Below are 22,802 nucleotides of genomic sequence, written 5' to 3'. Positions count from 1 at the left end.
TGTGATCAAAATAAACATAGTTTGTCCGAACAGCACCAACACTGCCAAGTGCTGAACTAGACCCAAGCAATCAGTATCCAGCTCAGCTCCGGCCGAAGTCTCCAATTACAATTGTTCAGATGCATACATATAAAAGCTTAGCTCTAGCTTTTGATGTTACCGGGAGCCTTCAATTTGAAACCGTTACATGAAATGCACCTTTTGCAGCATATGGAAGATAATTTGATTCACTCACAATAAATAACTGCGCAGGTCCAAAGAAAGAGATTTCATAGTATATACTCCCTCCGTTTCAAATTACAGGTCGTTTGACTTTTTTGACCCCAAGTTTGACCACTCGTCTTATTCAAAATTTGTGCAAAATATTATTTCTTTTGTTGTGGGTTGCTTCATCAATACAAAATCTTCAAGAATGACTTAAATTTGGCAATGTTTGTACAAATTTTTTGAATAAGACGAGTGGTCAAACTTAGAGTCCAAAAAGTCAAACGAACTACAATTTGAAATGGAGGTAGTATTTGTTTGCAAGAGCGTCCACTAGAAATGAAGGCTTCAAGAAGACGATTATCATTCTGGAAACACAAAAGGTAGCTTTTGAAGCATCTAACGTCAACACAAAACATCTAAATTGTTCAACTGGGAGAACTGCGGTCATAGATACAACTAGCATTCGGAAAGAACACTACATGAACATCTCAGGACACTTGCGGTATAATAAGACCAAGAGCATGAGATAGGATACATTGCAAGCACAGACATGCAACATATGAAAGTATCAGCAGGCTTGCAGTACTAATTAGACCAAAAGCATAAAAAGGAACACATCCAAGCAGAGACAGAACACCACACCTAAGTTTACTACAACCAAACCAAGCTGCTAGCTGCTCCATAGTAAGAGCATACACTTTTCAGTGCTTGTTTGTGAGTGCCAGTGACTCCGAGAAATAGGGTATATAAGGAGCAATTCTTGCATCCCAATTTCCATGTTCAAAAGTGGTAGTAACACTCACTTCCTTGCTGTCCATGTCGTATGCTATTAGTTGGTTCCAGGGTTGAAGAAAGAAAATCATATTGCGATCTTGATGAATGGCAACCACAAGGAAGTCCGACCTGCCCCTTGTGCAACTCATTATTCCAAAGAGCTTCATGAAGCTCACAGTGTTCTTCAACACCCATACATGATAGGATGTTCAGATGTCTGTCAAGTGGAGTATTGGTATATGAAATATAATGGAATAATGGTAAGATGGCAACAATCTTAGGCTGGCCGTATTAGATATTGGCCAAAAACTGATTGACAATTACTGCATGTAGAGAGCATAAGAATTACAAATTACTGTACTGCAATAAACACTCGTTTGGTTCAGTTTTCATCTCAAAACTCAAGCTTAGCTCCAAAGCTACTAGTGTAGTTCTTCAGGTGGCGATAAGCCAATAACTGTAGTAAGCCAAATTGACTCTAGATACAGAAAAGGTATGCACATCACTGTCAGCGGTGTTTGGGCATTTGTTTCAAATGCATTTGCACCTTGATACACCTAGGCCGCACTACTACAAACAAGTGCTACAGTATTTAGATCAAGTACGACATTTCATTCAGCACTTAAACAGATGAACCATATCAATGCAAGGTATATTACCTCTGGAAGTCTGGTTGAGGTTCAGAAGTAGATGGCCATCTGAACCCCCTTTTCCACAAACCCGCACTTGGCGTAGTAGGCGCGCAGCTCAGGAGTGCAGTCTAGGATGATCTTGTAGCAGCCGGCGTCCCTGGCGATCTCGACGAGGCGGCGCACGATGCGGAGCCCGAGCCCACTGCCGCGCGCGGCGGCATCGACCACCACGTCCTCCACGTGGCCCACCTTGCCGCCGCCTCTCAGGAACTTGCGCTCCACGAAGAGGCACCCCGTGGCGAGAATCCGCCGCTCCGGGGCGGAGGTGTCCTCGGCCACTAGGATGACGTGGTCCTCGCCTTGCGCCGCGAGCTCGGCGAAGCGCGTGGCGAACTCGGACGCAGTGAGATCCGGGCAGGCGGAGAGCTGGGAGAGCAGGGCGACGAAGCCCCTCTCGTGGTCAGACAGCTCGAGGCGACGGATGTGGATGGAATCGTTGATTTCCCCAACGGCGGCGATGGATTCCGGCAAAGTGGATGTCATTTTGGTCCGCGAGCGCCCACAGCGGCTGGGGCCGAGCTCGCCCGCGCCCACGCCCGTGGCGGCCGGGACCGAGGCCGCCTGCGCCCGGCGCCCAGCAGCCGCGCGGGCCCCGAAGCTGCGCGGGAGGCGGCGGGAGAGGTGCCGGCGGTGGGAGATGGCGGAAGGCGCCGACAGGGGTGGCGGCGGCCGGTCTCGGTGCTCGGTTTGGGGACTGGATCGAGGATGAAGGTTCCTCAGGAGTTCATGGTAACTGAAAGTGCGAAGGGTAAGATGGTCAATTTGCACCCCCAAGTCCCACCTGTCAGTGCTCTTGAACAGTTAAATCCTAACGGAAGATGAATGTAATGATACACAGAGCCAAAAAAAAGTTTGCGCGATGATATACATATACGAAGAACTTTTTAGTGGTACAAGCTTAGCACCAAGTTTTTTAATGGTAGAGGTAAAACTCTCTCGTAGTGGAGGCCAGCCGGCGCGCTCCGCTTGGGGCAATCCATACTGCCGAAAGTGATCTGCGAAGCGGGGGAGGGAGGGGGGTCGAGCTGAAGATGCGAAGCGATGCGCGTGAGAGACAAGGAGAGGCGGAGAAAAAGGGAGGCGGAGGGAGCTTACAGGCCGCCAGTGGCCAGTAATGGTCGTGGACGAGGGCGCTAGCGCCACCCGGTGCCGAGGAAGAAGGGGAAGCCAGATCGGCAAGGAATTTGGTGGATCTCCAGACCCTAGCTCACTCCATGGCTGCACATTGCGACTCCAATCAACAACCTACGGGGATGGATCGGGGGCGAGGAACTGGGACACTCCTATTTCAGACGAGAATTTTAGAATTTGACACTCAATTTGTGTGCCTCATTGAATTTGACACTCAATTCGCAGACCTTTCAGATTTTGACACCGTGCTTGCGAATTCTTTAGTTTGGGTGTTTTTTTTCTCTTTTCTCCAATTTCTCTCTTTCCTATTTTCTTTTCAATCTTCGGGCCACACGAAAAGACGACAATGCCCCTACCTTATCCCTTCAACAGAAATTGGGCGCGCCCAATTGGCCCCCGCCCAGCCTTGTTCTTCCCCGGCGCCGTTGTCTGCGCGCGTGATGACCCCCTCCCTGCTCGTGCTCTCTCTCCGGGACGGGACTCTCGCTCTCGCCTCCTCCAAATCCCCCACGCTGAAGCACCGCCACCGGGAAAGGGAGCTCGGGCCGCCGCGCGGGGAGGCCGGCTGCGGCCCGCGGGAGGGGCGCCGTCGAGTGGAGGTGCCGCGGGAGCAGCGCTGCAGGAATCGGTGCGCGTTGTCGGACCAGGGCTTGGCATGCCCGGCGAGGCACCGCGGCGACGCCCGCGCGAGCACCACCTTGCTCTGCTCGAGCTCCCTGAACATCTTGCACCTGCACAATAAAATAGCCACCCCCTAAGAACTCCAGCCATCCGATGATTTCTCGATTCACGGGACTCCAGCATGGCGCCGGCGTGGTTGGCCCCAAGAAAGTAGCAATGCTCCAGCCAAAAAAAGCACTGCAAGCTCTTGGCGCTCCATTCATCGATCCCGCGCTCCAGGCCGCCGATCGAGGTGAGCATCAGCGCCAGGGAAGAACAGGGGAGAGAACCCGACAGGGTCTGTTCTCTCGAAGGATAAGGCAGCGGTATTGTTGTCTTTTCGCAAGGCTTGAAGATTGAAAAGAAAATGGGAAAGAGAAATTAGAGAAAAGAGATAAGAAACACCCAAACTGAAAAAATTCGCAAGTACGGTGTCAAATTCTGAAAGACTTGCAAATTCGTTGTTAAATTCAGTGAGTCGCACGAATTGAGTGTCAAATTCTGAATTTCTCGTTTCAGGCGGGTGCTTTTTGGAATAGCATGCCTTTGCGAGGTGCGGTTTGCAAAAATACCGAACCTGCCCTTCGGTTCTCCATCTGATCCAGCATCATCTCCTTATTCATTTCTCCTACTTTTTGACAAATAAAAGTTTTAGTTTTTAACTTTTGTGATTCCGCCTCGTGTGAATCGACCTCAATCTTCTTCACATCGCAGTACGCCCCATCTCTAATTTCTTTCAGCCCATTTCATTTCGTGATTGGGATGTACGATTTCAATTATACTGTTCGATTAGTTTGTCAGCCAACCATCCACACCAGCCATCAGCCAACAGCCAGTCTATAGTATTTTTCTCTCATAACAAATCAGCATCAACCGCTAGCCACCAACCACAGCCAAACAACACAGAATGTTTTTTCCCTATTTTTTTTATATGTATAGAAACAATAAGAAGGGCGAGATGGTTCACCAAATGCAGTAGTAATGATTGTTTTTTCCCTGTTATTGTCAGAGAATGTATGTTGCTCAGGGTGGAGCAATCATTACAAAATAAGAAATTAAGATCTTATTTAGTTGATGTAAAATTTTGATGTAAAATATCACATCGAATATTTCGACACACATTTCAAGTATTAAACATGGATTAATTATAAAATAAATAACATAATCCGTCTCTAAACGACGAGACAAATTTATTAAGCTTAATTAATCCATCATTAGAGCATGTGTTACTGTATGTATAATCACGATCTAATTAGGCTCATTGGATTCGTTTCGCTCGGGAGATGATGATAGGTTCAGATTGATGTCGTACGTTGCTACAGATTTGGATCATGATCAAATAAAATGACACAGTCAATATTCAACAACATATATAGTGAACAATAAGAAGAGAAACAAATAGCATATAGCAAATACATTAATTGGGCACTCTTCGTCATTTGTAGAGAAAGCATTTTAATAAAAAGTTCAAATGCATTCAGCATTTTAGCTCTCGTACTTAAAAAAACTTCATACTCCTTCCATGTTTCACCCCCCTCAGCCTCGGTAAACTTCTTGACCTCTTCAGTATCTCTTGGCGATCCGTTAGTCCAGATCGCCCAGCTTGATGACACCTGCAAGTTGAGAACTTGAAGACAAACAGATTACTACAATTTTGAAGTCTTCTCCAGCATTTGCGAATGCATGGACACAATACTTTGATCGAATCAAACTAGAATAGGAAATTACAACAAGAAAAGATGATGATGATCACTGACTAGACATTAGAATCCAATCAAAGCAGGAGCTGCAGCGACCAATAGTTGAATGCAAGTAACAAGGAACAAGAGAACATTAATCAGGCACAAACAGCAACAAAATCCAAGGGTGTTCCAAAGTTAGGGCTTTGATAACGTCCTATTACAAACGTTGCATAAGAGTTACATCAAAGCCTGTAGAATCACAGAATGCAGCAAGTAAACATCCAGAACCAAGGCATATCAAAGCAAAAGCTCCTCAACTTTCCTCACTGTAGCCACATAAAGACCTCACTACTATCATAAACTGGCTAAGCGTGCTAATCAAGCAACCACCTATTTGGCTGTATATAATGGAACTACTGCAGCAGGATGCCTGCGTGCTTTACAGAAGCACGAGTTGAAGTTTGGCAATTTGGAACAGTTGCTGTGCAGCATTTTAACAGCAACGGAGAAGCCAGCTTCTGTAGGATAATAACTAAACCTCAACCAAAGAATCCAGTTTTCAACTAACCAACTGAGCACCAGTACCATCAGGCAAGCTCAATAGGTTTCTGGTGTGCAAACCAATTTCATAACGTCCAACCTCCGCCACATCTATGTAGGTGCAGGTTTTCGGGTCGTAAATTCTCAACAATCTCTTAAGTTCACAGTAAGTGACTATCTTCCCATCATTTAGCACGAACAATGGTTGTACAGGAAGTCCAGAGTTAAGTAGTATGCTGTGCTGTTTGGCCCATAAACCTTCTTCAAAGTCCATCAGAAACCATAGGTTCATAAAAGAACATTGGGCATAATGAACCACAACTAGGCACCCATTCAGGGAGGCCACTGAAATATCAGTTGTACGAGTGGTCATCAGATTCAAGGGACCTCGAAGAATTGCCCTCCACTCTTCCGTCTCAAGGTCGAACGAAGCTAGGCGTACCGGCATGGTATTTTCCTCTCTGACCATGACATCCTCATACAACAAGAAATACACGATCCCATCAATGGTCACTCTGCTCCAGTGGTTGAAGCGAACAACACCTGGAGAGGCATTCTTTCCTCTCCACCAAGCATGGCTGCTGCCATCGAGGGTGATCACCTCGCACTGATGTCCGAAGTGGTAATATGCGTGGAGCAGCCGAAGCACCTTGTACTCCCCTGTCGAGGCAACCTTCCCAAACGCAAGCAAGTGCCTGCATTTGGAGCTTTGCCACTCCCGCACTGAATGTCCTTTTGCGAATCCTTGTGGCAATTCAGACACAGCTCCGGTGCTGGGGTTCAGCAACAGGCAGCTCATTTTGTTCCCAAGCAGGAGGCAGTCGCCGTCGACCTGTGCGGTCGTCACGCGATTCCCCACTTCCCAGAAGCTCCCCGGCGCGACAACCCGCTTAATGACGCGCCCAGAGAGGTCCCTGATGTCGACATTGGGGCCGGCGGCCGAGCGATCGGTGTCGCGGGCGGCGACGATGAGTGGTCCGGGGTGGCGGGCCGCGTGGGCGGCGACGAAGCGCGGGTCGGAGAGGAGGGAGCGCCACGGCCAGCAGACGGCGCGGAAGCGGCAGAGGTCCTTGGCCGGGACCCGCAGCAGGACCTCGTACAGCGCGTCGAGGGGCAAGGGCCGGGCGCTGGCCCTGGAGGCCGGGCTCGGCGGCGCCATCCGCGAGGCGGCGAGCGGCGGATCTGCGACAACAGGAGAAGAAAAGGATTCGTGTCTGTTATCCCAAGCACGGATCCAACAAAACGGCGAGGGGTGAAGGCATCCGTCTCCATCCAGGTAGGTGAGGGGATCAAGGCGCGCGACGAGCAGGGATTGCGGCGCGTGCGGCCGGAAGCGACCGAGGAGAGCTTACCGGGCCGTGCGGCGTCCGACCGCCAGCCGGGGAGGTGGGGTGTTCTGTGCCGAGGTAGGCGCCCGCGCTGCGCGACGGGAGGGGAGGGGACCGGAGGTGTGGTGGCGATTGGGTCGGCGCCGGCGGCCGGGCAGATTGGTGGCGGAGGCGCCGGAGAGAGACGAAGGCGGCGGATGGGGATTCAGATTGTTTTTTTTCTTTTTTTTTGTCTGCGGTACACCACCAAAGTGTGGTTTTGTGGAGGGCTACTAATGCTATGAAAACCAGTTTAAATTCACCAAAAAAATCAAAAAATATGATGATACACAATTTTGTAAAATATTTTGTCCAAACTCGATTTTATTTGTGGAATATAAAAATAATAAATTTCTAACAAATCATCTGACACCTTTCTAGATTGAAACTTGACACCTTTCTAACAAACTCCCGCGCCTGGCCGCTTGCCCCCGCACGCGCTGGCGCCTGCCCGCGCGCACGTGTTGGCGCCGCCCCGTGCCGGGCCCACACGAGTAGGCCGGTGGCCAGGCACCGCCCGCCGCCGCCGCTCGCGCGCCTAGCTCCGTCGTCGGCCGCGCCCCAAGCCCTCGGTCGCTTGCCTGCCGCGCCGATGGGCCGTCGCCTACTCCCGCGCCGGCCGCTCGCCCAGATCTCGCCGTAGGGGGAGGGAGAGATGAGAGAACAGAGAGAGGACGACGAGGGGAGGACGAAGAAGGTCACGGGCCCTATTAAAAGAGATTTCGTCCAATCGGTAGACGAAAATTAAAAAATTTTGTCCAACGAAAATACGAAATTTGAAATCGTCTATCGGGTAGACGAAATTTGTTTTTTACTGTAACCGTGCGACGAAATACTGTGGGCCCTACAGAATTCGTCTGTTGGGTAGACGGAAAATAGATTTCGTCTACCAGGTAGACAATATCTCCAAATTTCGTCATCTATATTTCGTCCACCAGTGGATGATTTTAACCTAGTTTTGTAACTCTTAAAATCCTGAGTATTAAAACGTAATTTCGATTAAAAATAAAAAAATTCCTTGGTGTTGGTCCTCCGATCACGTCTTGCCTCTTTCTCCATGGACCATTGGAAGCCGCGCTGTCCACGACCGGCCTCATTGCCGGGATGGCTGGGCCCAGCTCGGGCAGCCCTAGCAGTTTTGGGCTTTTGGCAGCCTCGGCCTCCAGCGGTCTCACCTCCCAAACTGAAAATGGTGGTTTTAATGCAGGTGGTGCGTGGTGGACAAATATAGATTTTTGCAATGCCCCTTAAACTAAATAAATCGACTAGCTGGATGTGCTGCCCACGAAAGAACAGTTTGGTGGTGTCCTACACAAAAAACCTATTCAGATTAGGTAAATTAGGGCTGCCACAATGGGTAGAAAAGCAGGTAGTATATTGTCTTCTTACCTGGTAGTTGCCATTGTGGAACCGGTAAGCAACAAATACAAGGCAATAGGCTTACTACCCGGCAGTAAGAAATAAAAAAACATTGATTCCCTCTGCCCTGCTCTTTATCTCCTCTCTCCTCTCACACTTTCTACTGCTACGGGTCCATCTTATTACCTACTTTTTGCTAGGCACATTATGAAGGTGATAAACAACAACTACCTGATTCTATTAGAGCCCACCTTACTTACTAGTTGGTAAAAATACATTGCTCGTGCCCTTAGGGAGTCCTGTAGCAGTGATTTCCCATCAAAAATCGTCCATCACAAGATGGATGATTAGATTTGGACGAACAGTACATATGCTATGGTATCCAACAATATTTGATGCAGTAACTGCTACCATATCATCGCTACAGTGTTTATTTTTATATTTTAGCGCAAATTATATTGGTAAGTTACTGAATCCGGCTTCGGCGGATGGGGGACGCCGCCCGCTATTCAACGATAAGTTGCCCGCGATGGGCCTTCTAGGCTTCAGTCACTCGCCGGTTCATACAGTTGTAGTATTTATGTTTAATTTGAAGATTTGCTCGGCATTCCTAACCCGTTTCACATTAAAGGTTCATGTTTTTTAGTGTTTGATATTATTTTTGTAATTTATAGTAGATGTATGATTGAGATGGAGATTATATGGGGAACAAACCAATCGGTCATGTGAATGAGTTGTAGATAAAGCTGTCTGCACTCGTCATACTCTATTTTAATCCTCTAAAATAAATATTCTATTTTGATCATCGAGATTCTATCATCTATACTTAGTTTTCCCACATTCATTATCCTATATATCCCATCTTTTGTACCAACTATCCATGGGGCTCACAAGTCAATTTTTTTATCCACCCACTACCTCCTTTTCTCTCTCCCACTGTCACCTCCTCTCTCTTTTCTCCTAGCCTCCTCCACCCCCTGCTCTCCTGGCGCTGGCGCCGATCCTCCCTACCCCCTCCCTCGCCAGATCTAGGCACCACCCCCTCCCTCCCTCTCTGCCCCGGATCCACACACATGGGTGGGGTGGGGTACGCGAGCATGTGCCTCCTCAGAGCTCCCTCCTTCCTCCCTCCTCCCTCGCTGGCGCCCCTTCTCCCTTCTTCCTCGCCGCATCGGGTAGAGGAGAGCGCAGCCTCACTGCTGCCCGAACCGTATCAAGGAAGAGGTGCTCCGACACCTCTGCTGCGGAATCGGAGCCGCCACCAGTTTGAATCGCGCTGGGATGAGCGCTGCCGCCCCGATAATACAATAGAACTAGGCTAGGCTATGTGTATATTGTATTGTTTTTAATTTTCTAGAGAAACTCATTCGGAATGTACTACTACATCACTTTGGATTTTTCAAATACTAAGCCTTGTGTAAATGTTAAAAAACCATAATCAAATAAGCGTCGTTACATTTAGAGATTGGATTAAACAAGAAATGACAAGAAAAAAGAATACTCTATGTGTTTTGGTGAGCTACAGTAATTGAGACCTATGGATCCGTGAGCTGTGTAGGAGTAAGCCAACTATCTAACACAATGTGAATAGAAGGTTCGGTTCACGCGGCGCGAAAGGGAAACTTGCTACTGGTACGAATTTTTTCCTTTGCTAATATTATTTTTTATCAGTCAGCTTACTAGCACACGGCCTCGTGTACAAGAGATGGTAATAGGATATAGTTCTAGTGGTTTTTTCACAATCCAAATTGATTCTTATATATTTTTAGTTTATGTATAAGATTAGAGTATGGTTCTTTTAGAGTCCAACTGTTACACAATCTAAGTAAAAAAAAATCGAATAAGAAAGAAAAATCTGAAATCCTTTACCACCCTTATTTCTGATGGTGCATGTGATCACGTCTAGCTGTCTACAATAACTCAATATAACTACCCACGGTAGTTTTTTTTTTTGAAAGAACCGCACAAGACAATGCGAGTTTCTATTGATATAGCATAAGAATACAATACTACAGTCCTGGGAGACCATTGACAGAAAAAAGAAAAGAAACGAAAAAAGAAAATACACCTGGTTGGATTGGGACGTCAACACGGGGAATTCCACAACTTGACTCTCCCGAGGAACACCACACCTCAACTCTCACCCCGGTCGGATTGGGGCATAAACACGGGCGAACACTCAAAACTGCAAAGCCACGGCGGCCGAGTAAGCCAAATTGCCACGACAACCAACCTCCACCTACCTAGGAAGTCGCCGTCGAAACACGATCCCGCGTCGATAAGAAGTCGAGAAAAACAGACCGCACCACGCCGAGAAGGCCACCGCTAAGCAGGACCTGCCGCCATAGTGCCGTTGCCCCAACAAACACCATCTGACAGAGTGAAAACCATCGAATCCGGACCTCTCGCAGGCTGTCTCGCCTTCACCACCGCGAAGACACAACTCACGGGGGCTTATCACACCCGCCGTTGGACCTCCTCCTTGCTCTCGTCGCCATGCAGAAGACACCGCACGCGGGGGCCTCGCCACGTCCGCCACAGTACTCCATGTCGCGGATCCGTTCCTTAAGTCGCCATCAGGATGATGAATGGTGTTGCCCCGTGTTTCAAGATCCCCATCAAACAGCCAAGCCGCGCCCGCCGAACGACCGCAACTCGTTGCGCCACCCACGCAACAGCCTCCACCGCCATACTAGCAAGCCAAGGTGTCGCTTGCGCCATCTTTCGACGATGAACCACACCGGAGTTGCCGAGCAAAGTTGAGCATCCCGCCGCAGTCCGCTGCAAGCCAAGCTGTCCCACGATGATGGTGCCGCAAGCGCCACCTACTGACGCCGTCCCACGCCGCACTGACAATTGCCAAGCAATGTCATCTGCCGCAGTCCACTGCAAACAGCCAGATCCAACATCCATGTGACAACCCCAGGCGCCTGTATGATTTTGGTTGTCACCGCATGAGCTAGGCAACCCAGGCCTGGGCGTTCGGTCTATTCGGGTTGTTCGGTTCGGTCTATTCGGGTTACGAGAATTTTGGGTTCTGAATTTTGAGAACCGAAGTTTCTAGAAAAATTGCAGGAACCGAACCCGTATAACCCGAAAATTTCGGTTCGGTCTATTCGGTTCCCCGAAATAACCGAACAGAGCCACTACTCACAGATCACACAATGAGATAAATAGTGACAGAAATTGACTTGGAAATAATTTAACCATAGTACCAGTACCACAATACGTCACCACAAGACAAGAGACTAGGAAATAAGTTAACAAGTTCATGACAAACAAATTTAAAAGTCTTGACAAACACCATGTGACAGACTGACAGGCTCCATCCTTAATCATCCAAAGAAAATGCAACTTGCCAACACCTTCCAGGCTTCCACGGTTCCACCCTTCTCCATGACTCCATACATGCATGCTGGCTGTAACAGCAGTACAGCACAACACCAGCAGACAGCACGAGCAACCTAAAGAATTGGAAAATTAAATTCTTCATTCACTAGAATTACAACAGCAAAGATATATAGTGGAATTTCAAACGCAACATTTTCTCAACATACTTAAGTATCACTCAACATTGACAATCTCATTGTCTTTAGCAGCAGTCTTGGCAATTTTCAGAGCTTCCATTTCCGCAAGAAGTGCTGAAATAAAATCCCAAATTAAAGCAATAAGGACATGAACTTAATGCACATAGCAACAAATAACAAAATGCAAAGGTACCTTCTTCCAGCTTGGCTAACTCCTCAGTATCCTCTTCGTCGGTGATAGGACCTGCACGCCTCATCCAATCTTGAGTGCAAACAAGAGCTTCAACCATGAATGGAGTGAGAGAGCTTCTGAAATCATCTAAAATACGTCCACTAGTACTAAAGGCACTCTCAGATGCAACTGTAGTGATGGGAATGGCTAGAACATCACGAGCCAAGCGCCCTAAAATTGGAAATCTTGTAGAATTCACCTTCCACCAGTCCATAATATAAAATTTTGTATTTTGTTCTTCATTCTCTTCAGCAAGGTACTTCTCCAACTCTGATTTGGAAGCACTGACACCACAGTTGTTCGTCTTCATCCTTTTAGCAACCAAGCTTCTCATCAAGCTGCTACCTTCTACTTCTTGGTCTTTTTTTGCTTCATTGGTCTGGCCATCCTTGTCACTTGGAGCATATATTCTTCCGTACTCTTCAAACAGCTTAGTGAGTGTTTCATTCATTTTATTCCAAACCACTTCTCCATGGACCTCACCAAACATCTCTAAGGTAGCAATCTTGGTGTAGGTTGAAAGTTTGTACCTTGGATCAAGAGCAACAGCCACAAAGATCAGAATGTTGAAGCTTGTATGATCACCCCAATACTTGTTGTACTTTGCCAACATTCTTTTTGCCATCTCCTTGCGCAAAGGATCACTGCTTTCACACCAAGACCGCAGCAATATGTTGAGTTCAGCAACCTCATGAAAGAATATGTGAGCTATAGGGCGAAGAGTGGCAGAAACACGAAGTGTCAACTTCTAGAAGTGCTCTAGAAACTCAGCCATCTTTGCTGCCCTAGCCCAATCATCAGAATCTGGAACTCTAGGCTACTTGTCAGCAGTTAAATCTATTGCATAGTATGGGTCATCTTCTGCATATCTCTCAAACACCTTCTCATATGCTACTGCTACCTTCAACATAGCATATGTTGAGTTCCATCTTGTGACAACATCAAGACACAAGAAAGCCTTGGTGTCGACCTTCTCTAGCTCTGCACACTTCTTGAGTTTGGCAATCCTAGCAGGGGAGCTCTTAATGAATTTAACAGCTGCACGCACACGCTTGACAGATAAGTCAAGCTCTTTCAATCCATCTTGAACTATCAGATTCACAATATGTGCTGCACACCGCATGTGAAGTAACATTGCTTCTAAGATGCTAGTCTTTGATTTATTAAGGATCCTTGCTATGTAGGAGACTGCACCGTTGTTAGCTGAAGCATTGTCAACGGTGATGGTAAAAACTTTGTCCAATCCCCAATCTACCAGACACCTCTCCAAGTCTTTTCCTATGTCATCTGCCCTATGACCCTTCACCATAAAAAAGCCTATAATCCTCTTTTGTAGCTGCCATGATTCATCAACAAAGTGAGCTGTCACACACATGTAGTTTTGCTGATGACTGGAAGTCCATGTATCTGTGGTCAAGCACACTCTTTGACAGTTTTTCTTCAAGAATTTTTTCAGCTTCTCTTTCTCATTATTGTAGGTAGCAACTACATCTCTAGTTGATGTTCTTCTAGATGGGACCACAAACCTTGGACATGCCTTAGACATGCTGGCTGGGGTGCTCGCCTGCTCGGTTGCGTACTTTGCGTTGCTCCTGGCCTCATCTCCATTTCGGTTCTTTGAGTCTATTCGGGTTTCAGGAGAACAGAACCGAAACTGACACCGAAAACCGAACAGTTTGATTTTAGGAACCGAAACCGAAAACCGAAAACCGAATAGACCGAAAATTCGGTCTATTCGGTTCGGTTCGGGTTCGGTTTCGGTTTTTCGGTTTTTAGTGCCCAGGCCTAAGGCAACCCCCTTCGAGCTCGCCACCTACACCAAGCCGTCCCGCCAAGCCACCGGTGGCCTTCCACCCCCTGGCCAAGAAGTGTCTCCACCAACGACGCCTTCAAGAAGGTAACGACGCCATAGGCGCCGCCATCGCTCGTCCAACAAGTGGACAGGGCTCTCACCCGGAGAAACCCGCGCAGAAGGGAAGGGCTCCAAGATGACACCCCCAACAGGGAGAACGACGCCCTCAGACGCCGTTGTCATCATTACCAGCAGGAAGCCGGCGAGGCTTTCGCCCGAAGAATCCCATCGTATCTGGACGACCACAGCCTGGCAAAGCAAGAAGTCCCTTGGGGCCGGCGGCGCAGCTGTGCCACCACGCGTCGTAGCCAACTCGCACCTCCTCGTGCCGCACCACTCATAGTCGCAGCGTCGTTCGCTGCCGCCAAATCGCCATGTGCAGCCGATCACCGCGCGCGGCCTCTCGCGGCGCCTCGGAGTCCCATCCACCACCACCGCGACGAGATCTCATCCACCACTCCTGCAGCACCTCATGGCGTTCCGACGTCTCCGCTGTCACTGCCTCCGTAGGGCCTGCTCCGCAAGGATGGCACCGCACAGCCATCCACGCCACCATGGCATCGATGGAGCACGCTGGCCGATGCCAGCCACACCACCTTGGTGTCGCTAGCGAAGCCCGAGCCACCTTGGCTGCGCCACCACGGTGCCGCCACACGTCACAGAGCCCCATCCATGACCCCGACCAGCAGCAGGCACCGCCGCCATCGTCGACGCGCGAGCCACCATCTCCGCTGCCAGCAGCCCACTGTTGTCGGTCAAAATCCACCAGCGAGTAGTGACAGGCAACACGAAGGGCCGGGAGGCTACCGGGACGCTGGCTGGCACCGGTCCCTCGGTCAACGGCCTAGATCCTGGCACACACCGACGCTTCCAGAGATGCAGGGCGTGCCACCTAACCTATACCCGATCAGGAAGGTGCAAACGTGCTTTCGATGGTTTGCCTGCATGCACAAACACATGTAAACATTAGTCCGAGCCGTGGTCGGCTCCCCGGGATGACTCTTGCATCGGCTTTAAAGAGCCGATCGAGTCCCGGTGTCAGATTAGATCTGCATATTTGGATGTTAATAGATAAAGCAAATAACTGCAAAAACTGCTTCAATTAGATCTAGTTAATCAAATCCACAACGGTAAAACCTTCACTGCTAGATCGGAACATCCTACACGTAATTAGGCCTAACGAGCATAATAGATAACCAAACTTTAACCAGAAAAGAGGCCTAAAAATAAGCGAAAGTCGATTCCCGGATCAATCCCTATTAAGATCAGAGCAAAGCATCTAATACGTCGCCGGATCATCCAACCCGTTTGCAAGGCCTAACCTAGCAGATATTAAGCCGATTCTTAAGTATAATAACAAACCATAACAGATTAGATCTACTAGATAAAAAAGAAGCAGGGTGTTATCTCTACGCGACTAATTCCTATGCAACGAGAAATAGAGTAAGATTAATACATGATCACGCAGAGATAACATGATATTCGTAGATGATAAACAACAAGAGCATGATAGATCTACTAAAGGTCATGCTACGAACATCGGGATAACTAGCATTACTCGCCATAAAAAACGCTTCAGTACGAGTAATACCAAGGTAAAAGCAAGAACAATGCTGCCCTGATCACAAGAAGTGATCAGGGCAGTATGGCGCTTACTTGGATGAAACCCTAGGATTAGGGGTGGCGGTGCGCCGAGAATTGTTGTTACGAGACGTGATGACGTTCTCTCTCCTTTATGAATATCATAGCGTACATATTTATAGTCCGGAGACTTTCAAAACAATCTAAACTAACGCGTCCAAATCGGACTCTATCCCTAACCCAAATTGAACTAAATCTAAAGATACATGGCCCACATGGCCCAAACACTCACGAAAAAGCCGATTCACAAGCCTTCCTTCGTTCCTGCTTTAAGCCCAACTTGCTAGCGGCCCATTAATTAATTCTGTTAATTTATGGCGATAACACATGCCCCCTGGTTTTGGCAATAATAATTCCAAAACCATCTCATTGCTTCATCTTCCTGTTGATGCTCATTGAAAACGCACTACAACCACCACGAAAGACGCAACGTCTCTGCAGCCGGCTCCTCGCAGAATGTGAAAATGCCGATCCATCTTCCATTCTTTACTATTTAATGTCACCCTGAATCGACTCCTTTCACCACAAACTCACCTTCCTCGCACAGCCCACATCAGCCATGGCGATGCCCTCCTCCTCTGGCTCCAACTCCATTGGCTCCCCTCTCGCCCCCTCTTCCTCGAGTTCCTCTGCCTCCTCCCTCGACTCCATCTCCGAAAGCCGAGAGCCGACGCCGGAGTACGACCCAACGGCAGCGCACGAGGCGCTTGCTCCGATTCCTCCTCGGAAGAGGAGATCGACTTCTCCTCCAGCGGCGATGACCCGATGGCCGGAAACGCCTTCCGGTTCCTCGGGTCCCTCGAGGGGGCAGCGAAGAAGAAAGCAACAGCGGCGGCGGCCGCTGGAGCAGCGACGACGAGGCCAGCGACGGCAGCAGCATCGACGAGAGCGGCAGCAGGGACGACGGTGGCGACGATGGAGACGTGCCGGCGCGAAGCCCCATGCGCCGTAGGTACCCAGGTACCTACGGGTGGTAGATGTAGGTAGTACTGTAAGGTAGACTGAGCCGAAGGATTCGCCCCTTTGTTAAATCGGCTCTTCCTCTTGTAAAAACTTTATCTTTAATGAATAAAGCTTCCTATCACTTAATTGCTTGCTCGGACAACCCTTCAAAAGCCAATGGCACCACATCAGGCTTTACTAATATTCAAGAGCCGACGAAATTCAAAATTGGAAGCAACCAGCATAAGAACAGAATATCACCTCCACTATGAATCCAACTCGAAATAGACATTCCAAATCCGAGCACAATTCGAGAATCCCGCTCCATAAGTTCGAGCGAAAACTCACAAAGTATCCAAAACTTGAACCAGAGCCCGCAAAACAACCAAACTCTAAGTTAGCAGATCTGAACCATGGCGGACTCCGAAGCTCAAACAGCGAGATCTCCAATCACCGATACGACAATCTATGACCTGAAGGTAATATTCAGCCTATCCTTTTAACTTTCTTCAGCTCACCAAACCTCCAAATGAATTAAACTCTGAAATATGACACCATATATAAATTTCTGAATTTCTGAACTCCAGGTGTCAGACATCCTTTTGCCGCATCCTTCCAATCCCAAATCCTTTTGTCTTGGCCCACGAGTTTATGAAAATCCCACAGATTTAATCTCCTGTGAAGCGAATAGAATCCCTTTCGTAAGTCAAGATATTAATTTAAATTCCTAGGCCGACTGCTTAAGAGCCTGTCCTAATCCACCCGAGAGCTGGATTGCATGGTATAGCAGAGTAGCAAAAACCTATATGCCCTTGTGGCAAGAATGGAACATAGCTGATGCACTCAGTTTATCATTATCCCCCCTTGATCAAGATGAAAACCTTCTGAAAACCATCGGCTATGTCTGGTCCGACGCTCTGAACTGTCTCCTCTTTGGTCTTGGGCCCATGACCCCTACTCCGCTAGATGTTACCATGATTACTGGCCTAGACATTAGTTCCCCTGATCCTGCAACCCACAGAATGGTAGAAGCCCCCTTCAAACTTTCATGCAAGACAGATTGCACAAACTGGAGTACTTACATGAACCAGCACATGAAGACAAAAGGTCCATTAACTAAAAAGGAACACACAGCCTTTTTAAATCTTTGGTTAGAACATTTTATTTTCTGTGGTCCTTCCTTAGCTCCAACTAAGAATTACCTTCCTTTGGCTTACCATCTGGCCCATGGCAACCGCACTAGCCTAGGCAAACTTTTTCTCGGAGAAACATACAGATGTCTCCATCTGATGACAACTAATTTGCTCAACCAAAGGAAACTCAGAACTGGAGGCCCTTGGTGGTTTCTTCAGTTATGGGCACAACTCTACTTCCAGCATCAGATTCCAAACTTTCAAAGCCTAGCTAAGAATTCCTTCCCCGACGAGAATGGCAAGCCAATTAGATGCACTAGCTATGGCCAAGCCCTATTCAGCCTCCCTGGCAGCAAACTGAACTCGACAGATGCAGCAAACTGGTTTAGAGTCTTCTACAAAGGTCTAGACAATCCCCTCTACTTTCCATTCACTGAATCTGAAGCCTTTGAGAACCTAACTACCTTCAGGCTGGACAGCTTTGCCGATGACGACAGCACTCGGCATCTATATTCCCTAATGATTCGACCTGGCTTCCTCCCTGTTGGCATAAGTACTTCCAATAGAATCATCAAACCAGGTTATGAAACCTATCAACCAGTCGTAGCAGCTCGGCAATTTGGCTTAGGACAAGTCCCTCCCCACTTCCATATTCACCACTTGGTGGAGAGTAGAGCCGATTTACCCGATGGTCTTACCAGATCAAGATGCTACAACATGTTTGACAACCTCCACATTCCAATACCAACTGATCTGTCATTTACTCCCTCGTCAATCGACTTTAACACATGGTGGGGAATGTGGAAAACTCATGTATTCAGAAGAGCTTTAGGCCCTCTACAGCAGTAAATTGATCCTGAATACACAATCCCCGAGGAAAAGGTACTGAATCCGTGTACCTATTTTTTCTAAGCCCTCCACCACTTTACTTGGCTAACCCTGCTCACCTTGCTTACAGCAACAAGATGATCCAGAACCCATGACCAGTGACGGGGAACCATTCTACTTCCTTCCAACCGCCCCTGATATTCTTTTTTGCAAGGAGTCACCGCCAATGAAGAAAGTAATAATGACTGCTCAGCCAGACTCACCCCAGTCGGCTTCTAAACGGAGACAAACCTCTGGAAGTGCTGCCCCCGAGTCCCGACTAAGAAAAGGAAGATCATCGCAAGACGAGTCATCAAGAAAACAGAACAACCTTCCCCGAATCTATCAGAATCCAACACCAACCAGGTAATTCATCTCTCCGAAACTTCTTTCTTACGCATATATATATTCTCGTTGACTGTAATCCTATTTTCAGGACGCAGCTGGAGACACCCTCAGTACTGAAAGCCCAGCACGACAGGGAACCACCGTTCATGAAGCCGACACTGGAATAACTGAAGTCCAAGAATAGCAAGGCTCAACCATCGTCTCAACAGAAATTCGCAGCGAAGGAACTGCAACAGCTGATGTACTGATGGAAGCTCAACCCGGAACTCCCGATGCTCCGATGGAGGTGCATGACGAATAGGCTGACATAGCCGATGCCCCTGTTGTTGCCTCAAACCCAACTGAGCCGATCACACCCGGAGTGACCATCGCTTCTTCCTCAGAACAGGTAACACTACATGAGCCGATTCTAAATCAGCCGATAATTCCATTGATGCACCTTGTTCCCAAAACTAACTCCACTATCTCCACAGGGCTTCAATATTTCAGCTTTGCTCTCCTTTGACCCAGCATCAATGGGACTGATCGCCCCTGGAGCGAAAGTACCATCATCATGGTAGCCGATTGACCTCGCGGATCAGCTACAACATATCAAAGGTCTGCTATCTGCTCCAATCAGTACCCTGGTTGACTATTCCAGCGAAATAAAGAAAATCCTCGAGCAGATAGAATCCCAACTCCCAGAGTCACTTCAGGTCAAGCTCTGGCCAGCCGGCCATATTCCCTTCTTTCGGGCAGAGGTGAAAGCAGCACAACAGAGAATAGAACTATGTCATTCTCAAGTTCCTCTGAAAGCCGACATCGCTCAAAGGTGCAAAATGCTCAACCAGAAGAAAGCAACTCTGGACGCCAAAGCCGATATCTCTGTGAGTACAAGGCGACTCAATCTCCTGGAGAAAGAACTGGTGGAGCTCGAAGAAAAGGTCCGCACCACCCAGAGACTGATCCAAGAGGAGAAAGCCTCGATTGCAAACTCCAAGCAAGAAGCCCAAGAAATGACCGAGCAGATACATGCAGAGTTTGCAGAGATAAGCACCTTGAGTCAACAGATAGTAACAGGCGATGACAAAGACGATGAAGCGATCATAGCAAGAGCCGACGCCATACGCGTAGAAGCCATCCATGCCATAGAAGGGTTCCTGAACTAGTAGAACAATTCAGAGAACATTTAATGTTGTCTGTTAAATCTGAAACTCGTACTTATTAATAACATCTTAAGTCGATGGTTACACATCGACTGCCTTGCTTCTCATCTATATATTTTTTTACTGGCCAACTCAACGTGTTGGCCTCTCTCACTTTTTATTATTTTTTTTACTGGCCAACTCAACGTGTTGGCCTTTTATAATACAACCAGATGGATTTCATCGGCTCTTGTTATTCGCCTTCCCACATGCTCGGAAAATATTTCTTGAGGTGTTGGCCATTGACGGCTACAAGAAACTTGACACTGTCCAATTCTTCAAGCATGTACGCATTTCCAGGCAGGACCTGATCAACCTTATACGGCCCATGCCAAGTTGGAGACCATTTACCATACTTCCTATCTTTAGTTCCCAATGGTAGCACTGCCTCCCAAACCAATTCTCCAACCTGGAAATCTTTTGGCTTGACCTTTTTGTTGTATGCACGAGCGACTTTGGCCTTGTTTTCCTTGATCTTCTCAAGTGACCAAAGTCTTAGCTCTGTGAGATCCTCCACATTGTCGCTCATCAAGGCTGCATACTCCTCAGCCGACAGATCATTCTGGAACTCAACACGCCTCGATCCGGCTGTGATTTCCCATGGCAACACAACGTCTTGACCGTAGACCAAATGGTATGGTGACGTCTTGATGGATCCGTGACACGAAATACGATATGCCCACAAAGCCTCTGACAACACCTCATGCCAGGGCCTAGGATATTCATCGATCTTTGTTCTGATCAGCTTGATAAGGCTCTGGTTGGATGCTTCAGCCTGTCCATTAGCTTGGGCATAATATGGGGATGACCTGATCAGCTTGAACCCCGTGTCATCAGCGAACTTTCTAAATTCCTCCGATATAAAGACCGATCCTCCATCGGTCGTAATGGTCCGGGGAATCCCGAATCTATGAATGATGTGCTCTTTAACGAAACTGATCACATCTTTTGATGCCACCGACCTCATGGGTACCGCCTCCACCCATTTCGTGAAATAATTCGCGACAGCCAACACCCATTGGTGACACTTGCTGGATGGCGGGTTGATCTGGCCAATCATATCCATGGCCCAACCCCTGAACGGCCATGGCTTAATGATAGGATTCATTACTGATGCCGGCACCATCTGAATCTTGCCGAATCTCTGACATGCCTGACATCCCTTGTAATATTTAAAGCAGTCCACAGGCATGGTAGGCCAGTAATATCCCGATCGCCTAATCAGCCACTTCATCTTATGGGCCGATTGATGAGTACCACAGGCTCCCTCATGAACCTCATGCAAAAGCCGATTAAACTCCGAAGGCCCCAGACATTTAAGCAGCAGTCCTTCCAAAGTCCTGTAGAACATATCGTCCCCTATCAGAACATACTTCATAGCTTTCAGTCTTATCCTTCTGGGTGCCCCCCGAGCCGAATCCTTCAAATAATTGAAGATATCGGCTCTCCAATCTCCAGGTTCTAGAAACTGAACCCCTACATTGACCCCATCGGCTGTTTCCTTGTATCCGAAAGCCATCTGTGCCAAGTCATTGGCTTCATTGTTCAAAGTCCTGCGTATCCAGTGGAAATTAATATACCTGAATTGTGACATCAACTCACGGCACTGCATCCATATCGGAAAAAAAGCCTCGCTCTCACATCTATATTCTTCCGTGAGCTGAGAAATCACCAGTTTCGAATCCCCAAATATTTCCACCGCTTCTGCGCCAGCTTCCAGGAGTAATTCCATCCCCTTGCGAACGGCCTCATACTCTACTAAATTATTGGTGCATGGAGTAGTCACCCTGATGGAAAAGGAATAAGTCGCCCCTCAAGACGATACCAAAAGAATTCCCACGCCGCACCCATCATTACACGCCGATCCGTCGAAAAACATGGCCCAAGCACGTATGAAAAGTGCGGCCACGTCAGTGTTGACCCTGTCTGCGATGAGATCCGCCAGTGCCTGTCCCTTGACTGCCTTTGCAGGTTGATATCGGATATCGAACTCCGACAATGCAAACATCCATTTTCCTAGTCGGCCTTTTAGAAAAGGAGCCGACAGCATGTGCCTTATGACATCCGACTTGCAGATAACGATTGTTTCCGCCGAGAGCAAAATATGACGAAGCTTTATGCATGTAAAGAACAAACAAAGGCAAAGCTTCTCAATTTCAGGATACCTGGTCTCAGCGTCCAACATACATCTGCTGAGGTAGAAAACAACCCTCCCCTGATCGTCATGCTTCTGAACTAGCGCCGAGGCGATGGAAGTGTCTCCCACAGACAGGTACACGAAGAAAGGCATGTCTTGGTGAGGAGTAGCCAATACTGGGGGCTTCGACAAGTATCCCTTGATTTCGTCAAAAGCCTACTGCTGTTCTGCCCCCCAGTGAAATTCATCCTCAGACTTGATCTTCACTAGACCCATGAACGACTCGATACGCCCAGACAGATTGGAGATAAATCGTCTGACAACGTTGATTTTGCCGATGAGCTTCTGCAACTCCTTCTACGTAGTAGGTGGCCTCATCGTCCTTACAGCTTCTTGACTTTTTAAGCCGATCTCAATCCCTCGCTCATGTACCAGGAATCCTAAGAACTGACCGGCCGATACACCAAAGGCGCATTTCTTCGGGTTCATTCTGAGCCCAAACATCCGAGCCCGCTCCAAGACCTGAC

The 22,802-nt window shown here is 48.0% G+C and overlaps 2 protein-coding genes and 1 long non-coding RNA gene across 4 annotated transcripts; all 3 read right to left on the bottom strand.

Annotated features, from left to right (window-relative positions):
* Positions 1-544: 544 nt before the first annotated feature.
* On the bottom strand, positions 545-2,424 carry LOC120659630 (probable glucosamine 6-phosphate N-acetyltransferase 2). 2 transcript variants are annotated; one of them, XM_039937828.1, is made up of 2 exons: positions 1,641-2,409; positions 545-1,198 (listed from the first exon to the last, which is right to left on the bottom strand). In XM_039937828.1, exon 1 carries the CDS (start codon positions 2,154-2,156, stop codon positions 1,662-1,664), a length of 495 nt encoding a protein of 164 aa, XP_039793762.1. In that variant the 5' UTR covers positions 2,157-2,409; the 3' UTR covers positions 545-1,198; positions 1,641-1,661. The 2 variants fall into 2 exon arrangements, with proteins under 2 accessions (XP_039793762.1, XP_039793763.1); XM_039937829.1 differs by lacking the exon at positions 545-1,198 and adding an exon at positions 1,259-1,551 and having other exon boundaries at positions 1,641-2,424.
* Positions 2,425-5,297: 2,873 nt separating this feature from the next.
* LOC120659629 (F-box/LRR-repeat protein At2g43260-like) lies at positions 5,298-7,259 on the bottom strand. Its single transcript, XM_039937827.1, has 2 exons — positions 7,039-7,259; positions 5,298-6,868 (listed from the first exon to the last, which is right to left on the bottom strand). Exon 2 carries the CDS (start codon positions 6,843-6,845, stop codon positions 5,706-5,708), a length of 1,140 nt encoding a protein of 379 aa, XP_039793761.1. The 5' UTR covers positions 6,846-6,868; positions 7,039-7,259; the 3' UTR covers positions 5,298-5,705.
* Positions 7,260-11,786: 4,527 nt separating this feature from the next.
* On the bottom strand, positions 11,787-12,224 carry LOC120659628. The gene is made up of 3 exons (XR_005669121.1): positions 12,133-12,224; positions 11,970-12,053; positions 11,787-11,876 (listed from the first exon to the last, which is right to left on the bottom strand). It is a non-coding gene; the product is annotated as an uncharacterized LOC120659628 (long non-coding RNA).
* Between the last annotated feature and the right edge of the window lie 10,578 nt (positions 12,225-22,802).

This window comes from Panicum virgatum, chromosome 2N (assembly GCF_016808335.1).
Source record: "Panicum virgatum strain AP13 chromosome 2N, P.virgatum_v5, whole genome shotgun sequence".
NCBI lineage: Eukaryota > Viridiplantae > Streptophyta > Magnoliopsida > Poales > Poaceae > Panicum > Panicum virgatum.
Note: the sequence above shows the minus strand (reverse complement) of the source record. Positions and strands in the feature narration are given on the sequence as shown.

Coding starts and splice junctions, on each gene's coding strand:
- LOC120659630 (XM_039937829.1), bottom strand. CDS start 2,156: ATGACATCCACTTTGCCGGAATCCATCGCCGCCGTTGGGGAAATCAAC.
- LOC120659629 (XM_039937827.1), bottom strand. CDS start 6,845: ATGGCGCCGCCGAGCCCGGCCTCCAGGGCCAGCGCCCGGCCCTTGCCC.